At 41.1% G+C, this 7551-nt stretch overlaps 1 protein-coding gene across 1 annotated transcript; it reads left to right on the forward strand.

Annotated features, from left to right (window-relative positions):
- Nucleotides 2676–6005, forward strand: LOC108661162. The gene is made up of 5 exons (XM_018117058.1): nt 2676–3021; nt 3268–3587; nt 3897–4016; nt 4644–4940; nt 5664–6005. The coding sequence occupies exons 1-5, from the start codon at nt 2676–2678 to the stop codon at nt 6003–6005; spliced, it is 1425 nt and encodes a 474-aa protein (XP_017972547.1).

Raw genomic sequence — 7551 nt, forward strand, 5'->3', positions numbered from 1 at the left:
AGCTCCCGTAATGGCTTGGAAAAATTTATTGGAAAGAATTTCAAAGTTGCGAGCTACCGAGGTGAGTAGTGAATTAGAATTTATTTTTAGTGTTGGGAATGATTAGTAAGTAGACTTGTGAATGTTTCTAGTTGAGGTTATCCACTAATTTTGGAGTGATTAGGGTAGTGAAAATAGATAACCATTTAAATGGCAATTGGAAGCTAGCTAAAAGAAAGCTTTAGACTTTATAAGTATGTGAATTGACAAATTGGTGATGCTAATGTGATGATAGGTTTCAATGAAGCCCTATCATCCCATTTGGACAATTAGGGAAGTTAAGATCAGCTAAAGGCTCAAATAATACCAGTGAGTGAACTGCATTTCAAAATCGTTTTGGGAATGTGACTGTTTTGTACAAAGCATTTGAATGATTTTATACAACTGTTCTTAAAAACGAGTGTCTTGGGAACAAGCCTTTGATAATTGACTTTATGTTGCGACATGTGGTTGTTATGGATTCGTGCACTATTACATTATGTTGGTATATATATATATATATATATGTTGTGCATGATGGTTGATATTGTGTGATGATTATAATCGTGTGTGTGCACGATGTGGGGGGATGCACATGCCGGTGATGGCATGGTGAGGGAGGTGGATGATGATAGTGTTCATGTGCATGATGTGGGGGGATGTACACGATGGCACTGACTGTGCACGATGTGAGGGGATGCACACGATGACTCCGGCTATGTGCACGATGTGGGGGGATGCACATGAGCTGGGTGTGATGATGGTGATATTGGTGATTATCTATGTATTCATGTATATCTATGTTTATGAAATAAAAGCCTATGAATATGGCATATGATTGAAATGCATGTGAAACTTGACATGTTAAACTTTGGAAAATTATATGTGTTTTATGTTGTTTTTGTCATTTCAGCAAGATGGCCTTTTCATGAGGAAATGGAGAATTTTTGCTTCTGCTTTGTTTGTCGCTGCAGCGAGATTCATTCCCGCTACAGCGAGAAACTCTCGGGTTTCGTGGGTTTCATCAGACATGGTTCTCGCTGTAGCGAGAAAGTTTGTGTTTTATGGCTTGAATCTTATTGCAGCAAAAAACTTTTTGTTTCGCTTAGTATCTTGATCAATTGCTGCGCTATTTTCCACTTCTTTGTTACCATAGTTGAGCATGGACCCTTTACATTAAGTGATTTAATCAATTGTAGTTTTCCTTGGGGGTTATGATAAGCACTAAGTTAAATTGCATTGTTTGAAAATAAGTGCATCATGATTTTCAAAATTTTCCTATTGATTGCTTGTTCCCTTCCTTGTTCACTCACTAGGTTTATACTCACTGTTTTCAACTTCATGTTTTCAGATTAGGAGGCAATTGGTAACTAGGTCGAGGTGCCTTTGTAGACTTGACTCTTAGTAGGTGTCTCGACATTCAGTAGCTGTACATTTGTCGAGTTTCTCTGCTGGACATCGAGTCTCCTTTTGACATGTATAGACAAATCTAATGTTAATTATTAGAATACATACTATAGACAATATGTGTATATTTTAATGAGTAATGCCAATATGAGTTGGCAATGGTTTTAATCATCTCGAATTGAGATTTTGAATTATGAATTTAGTAACTTATGGGATGAAATGATAACCAGGTAATATAAGTAGGCTTGCTTAGGCTTAGTGGACTACGTCCGTTGGGCCCATGCGCCGATCATGGCCCAGAATTTGGGTCGTGATAGACTTGGTATCAGAGCCCTAAGTTGTCTAAGTCTTAGGACTTTCCTTTTGTTGGTCCAGCGGAGAGTCGGGTCTTTATGTGGAAATTTCGGTGGTGAAGTATGAACCGCGACACATTTTACAACTAAGAGACTGCATAAATTCCCCATCTTAGAAACTACCTTTTTGCCTTAAAAATAATTATAAAATGTGTTTAATAACAGTTGTTTGCTCTTGTCTAGGTAAGAATGTTGCCTAAGACACGAGCCACCTCACGACGGATGGAAGAGCAAAATGCTCCTACTGAGATGGCAGGTAGGCCACGGGCATCCACCTTGAGGGGCTGAGGTAGACGTGACAGTGCCACTAGGCCTGTAAGGGTGGATACGTCTGTGAGTAGACGAGAGGAAGGATAGTCTTCAAGTGATGTAGATAGACAACCAGTTGGGGGCATTACCATTGAGGATTTGGCGGCAGGCCTACAAGGAGTCTACCAGGTCATAGAGATGATGGCGACCCGTATGGATGATATACAGAGGATAGTAGAGGGGAGACCTACAGCACAAGAATCCCTTATCTCCTAAGGACAGGCCGGTCGCCAACATCATGAGGTTGAGAAGGGTCATCTAGAGATTTCTCTTCCAGATTTTCTTAAGCTTAAGCCTCCATCATTTTCAGGATCTGATGCTTCGAAAAAGCCTCAAATCTTCTTAAATAAGATGGAGAAAATTTGTAAAGCCTTGGGATGTTCTAATGCCCGATCAGTTAAGTTAGCCGCCTTCCGATTAAAGGACGTGGCACAATAGTGGTATAGCTCTTTATGTAGAGGTAGACCAACGGATGCAGCGTCGTTGACTTAGTGTGAGTTCAGTACAGCCTTTCTAAATAAATTTTTACCACTCAGTGTATGTAATGCTAAAGCTAGGGAGTTTGAGACTTTAGTACAGACCTCAAGTATGACAGTATCAGAATACGACATCAAATTCACGCAGTTGTCTTGGTATGCTCCCTACCTCATTTCTACTAAGGAGATGAAGATTCAGAGGTTTGTGGATGGGTTAGTAGAGCCATTGTTTAGGGCTGTGGCATCCCGAGATTTCAATACCTACTCCGCAGTGGTAAATTGTGCTCAGCGGATCGAGATAAAGACCTATGAGAGTAGGGCTATGAGAGATAAAGCAAAAAGGGCCAAGACAGAAGGTTATCAAGGCCGTAGAGATTTCAGCAATGGTGGTTCGTCTTCTAACCATCAGGGTCCACAACGGGACTCACGATTACCCCAAAGGGGGAGTGACTCGCCTGGTGCTAATATTGGGGCGGGACAAAGAACCTTTAGTAGATGAAGGCAACAAGATTCTAGACAAGGAAGTCAAGCTATCCACCCTTGTGATACTTATGGGAGATGACATAGTGGACGATGCTTACGTAATGAGAGAGTTTGCTATGGGTGTGGTCAACCTGAACATATTAGGAGGAATTGTCTGATGGCTCATCAATCATGAGATTCTGCTCGTGGTTTCACCCAGCCAGCTTCATTTGCTCCTTCAGTTGCCGCCTCATCCGGTCGGGAGGCTAGTGGATCAAGAGGTAGAGGTGCTGTTACTTCTTCTCAGGGCAGGCCATCTGGGTCCGGACGTCATAGTTCTGCTGGTAGAGGCCAAGCGACGGTATATGCTTTAATACCCCATGAGGCCCAGACATCCAATGCAGTGGTCTCAAGTACTCTTTCTGTTGGTAATATGAATGCTTGGCTATTGTTTGATCCTGGTGCTGCCCATTCTTTTATCTCTCCATGTTTTGCATCTCATTTGGGTAAAGATCGTGTTAGGAGAGAAGAACAATTATTAGTGTCTACTCCTTTAAAAGAGGTATTTATGGCTGAATGGGAATATGAGTCCTGTGTAGTTCGAGTCAAGGACAAGGACACATCGGTGAATCTAGTGGTGTTAGACACCTTAGACTTTAATGTGATCTTGGGAATGGATTGGCTATCACCCTGCCATGCTAGTATGGATTGCTATCACAAATTGGTGAGATTTGATTTTCCCGGTGAACCCTCATTTAGTATTCAAGGGGATAGGAGTAATGCTCCAACCAATTTGATATCGGCCATAGCTACTAGACGGTTATTAAGACAAGGTTGTTTAGGTTACTTGGATGTGGTAAGGCATACTCAGGCGAAGGTTGGAGATATAAGCCAAGTGTCGGTGGTGAATGAGTTCATGGATGTATTTCCTGAGGAACTACCAAGTTTGCCTCTCGAACGGGAGATTGAATTTTGCATAGATATAGTTCTCGTCACTAGACCTATATCCATATCCCCATATAGAATGGCACTTACAGAGCTTAAAGAGCTTAAGGATCAGTTACAAGATTTTTTGGACAAAGGCTTTATCCGTCCTAGTGTCTCACCATAGGGAGCACCGGTGTTATTTGAAAAGAAGAAAGATGGGTCACTTAGGCTGTGCATTGATTACCAATAGCTTAATAAAGTGACGGTGAAGAATAAGTATCCTCTTCCAAGAATAGATGATTTATTTGATCAACTACAAGGAGCACAATGTTTCTCTAAAATAAATCTACAATCTGGGTACCATCAGTTGAGGATCCGAAATGAAGATATACCCAAGACTACATTTCGAACAAGATATGGGCATTATGAGTTCTTGGTGATGTCATTTGGGCTTATGAATGCCCCTACGGCCTTTATGGATTTGATGAACTAGGTGTTCAAGCCCTATTTGGACAAGTTTGTGGTGGTGTTTTTTTATGACATCTTGATCCACTCGAAGAGTTGAGAAGAGCACGAGCAACATCTTAAGATAGTGCTCCAAACTTTGAGAGAATATCGACTATATGCCAAGTTCTCCAAGTGTGAGTTTTGGCTTGAAAGCGTTGCATTCTTGGGACATGTGGTATCTAAGGATGGGGTACAAGTTGATTCAAAGAAAGTTAAAGCAGTGGAAAAGCGGCCAAGGCCAACATCAACTATGAAGATTAGAAGCTTTTTGGGTTTGGCTGGTTACTATCGTCATTTTGTGAAGGACTTCTCCAAAATAGTTGCCCCTCTGACTAAGTTGACACTTAAAGATATAAAATTTAAGTGGTCAAATGCTTGTGAGAAAAACTTTGATAAGCTTAAGACTTGTCTCACCACAGCTCCAGTATTAAGCCTATCGCAAGGCACAAGGGGTTACACGATATTTTGTGATGCATCGCAGGTTGGTTTAGGGTGTGTATTAATGCAGCAAGGGAAGGTGATTGCGTATGCATTAAGGCAACTTAAAAGGCATGAGCAGAATTACCCCACACATGATTTGGAGATGGCAACAATCGTGTTTGCTTTAAAGATTTGGAGACATTATTTGTATGGTGAGACTTGTGAGATATATACGGACCACAAAAGCCTGAAGTATATATTTTAGCGGAGGGATCTTAACTTGCGGCAACATATGTGGATGGAGTTGCTAAAGGATTATGACTGTACTATTCTTTACCATCCCGATAAGGCAAATGTGGTGGCAAATGCCTTGAGTCAAAAATCGATGGGAAGCTTGGGACATATCTCCACAGATAAGAGATTCCTGATTAAAGAGATCCATAGTTTGGGAGATATGGGTGTGCATTTGGAAGTTTCGGAGGCAAATGCATTGCTAGCACATTTTAGAGTGAGGCCTATTTTAATGGACCAGATTAAAGAAGCGTAAAGCAAAGATAAGTTCGTAGCTAAGGCCTTAGAGGACCCTCAAGGAAGGAAAGGAAAAATGTTTACTAAAGGCACAGATGGAGTATTGAGGTATGGAACTAGACTTTATGTGCCTGATAGTGATGGGTTAAGGAGAGAAATATTGGAAGAAGCTCACATGGCAACCTATGTAGTACATCCAGGGGCTACATAGATGTATCAAGATTTGAAACAAGTATATTGGTGGGAATGACTCAAGAAAGATGTAGCTGAGTTCGTCTCCAAGTGCCTAGTTTGTCAACAAGTTAAGGCCGAGCATCAAAGGCCTGCAAGGCTATTACAGCCGTTACCAGTGCTTGAGTGGAAGTGGGAACGTATTACAATGGACTTTGTAATAGGTTTTCCCCAGACTAGTGGGGGTTACGATTCGATCTGGGTCATAGTAGACCGGTTAACAAAGTTAGCTCATTTTCTTCAAGTTAAGACTACTTACGGTGCTGCCCAGTATGCTCGAGTTTATGTGGATGAGATAGTACGATTGCATAATATCCCTATTTCTATAGTGCCTGACAGAGGAGCACAATTCACCAGTAGGTTCTAGAGAAAGTTACAGGAAGCATTGGGCACTAAGTTGGATTTCAACACAACTTTCCACTCGCAAACCGATGGCCAGTCTGAATAGACCATTCATACATTAAAGGATATGTTGAGATCCCGTGTAATAGACCTTGGGGTTAGGTGGGATCGATATTTGCCCTTAGTGGAGTTTGCCTACAACAACAGTTTCCAAACTAGCATCCAAATGGCACCATTTGAAGCATTATATGGAAGGAGGTGCAGGTCACCTATTGGATGGCTATAAGTGGGAGAAAGGAAACTCTTGGGGCTTGACTTGGTGCAGGACGCCACCAAGAAAATACGCATGATTCGTTAAAGGATGTTAATAGCACAAAGTAGAAAAAAGTCCTATGCTGATAACAGACGGAGGGACTTGGAGTTTCAAGTGGGAGATCATGTCTTTTTGAAGGTCTCACCAACGAAAGGGATAATGAGGTTTGGCAAGAAGGGAAAGTTGAACCCTCGATATATAGGACCCTTCGAGATCTTAGAAAGGGTTGGAGCAGCGGCTTATCGTTCGGCATTACCGCCAGACTTTTCGATTATTCACCCCGTGTTTCATGTGTCAATGCTTAGAAAGTATAACCCAGATCTATCTCATGTAATACAGTATGAAACCATCTAGTTGCAAGCTGATTTAACCTATGAGGAGCAACCAGTGGCTATCCTTGATAGGCAAGTCAAAAAGCTCTGTTCAAAGGATGTAGCCTCAGTAAAAGTATTATGGCGAAACCACACCAGTGAAGAGGTAACGTGGGAAGTCAATGAGGAGATGTGGACAAAGTATCCCCACCTCTTTGATGCTTAGAGGTACGCTACCTTATAGTTGAATTTAAATTCAGGGACCAAATTTCTTTAAGTGGGGGAGAATGTGAGACCTCAACCCCTATAGGCTCATAACTACGCATAGACGCAATAACAGGGGCCAAGGGTAGTTTCATCATTTTCTTTAAAAAGCTCCCAAAAGAAGGTTTTATGATATTTTAAGATCCAAATAGGCATAAGACTGAATAAATAATGTGTAATGATGAAAACACGAAGAAAACTAGAGATGGTAATATTTTTCACAATATGGGCAAAATGGTCATTTTGCACCCCGAGTCAAAATTTTAAGTTTTTGTAAACCCAAGTAGTTTAGATCATTGTGGACCTTGTCCCAGTGTCAAAAGAATAAAAAGATTGCACAAAAGATTGGCGAAGAACAAGTTAACTTGCTAAAGGGCATTTTCATAATTTCTAAGGGAATTGGATAAGTTTGAGCTATAAATATCTTCTCTTTTCAGTAGCTTCTTCAATTTCTAACAGCTTCTTCTTCTTCCTCCTTCCATCTCATGTTTGTTTCCCCCTCCATGGAAGCATGGTACGAAAACTTCATAACTTTCTCTCTCTAGCTCCAATTTTCATGCCTTTGTGCACCTTTTCATGGAACCCTTCTGCTCTTTCACTCTTTTACTTCAAAACCCTTGAAAAAATCCCACTTTCACATTTTCTCTCACTAACTAGGTGTTTAGAGAGAGAAAGAGAGAGAA

The sequence above is a fragment of the Theobroma cacao genome, chromosome 3 (assembly GCF_000208745.1).
Source record: "Theobroma cacao cultivar B97-61/B2 chromosome 3, Criollo_cocoa_genome_V2, whole genome shotgun sequence".
NCBI lineage: Eukaryota > Viridiplantae > Streptophyta > Magnoliopsida > Malvales > Malvaceae > Theobroma > Theobroma cacao.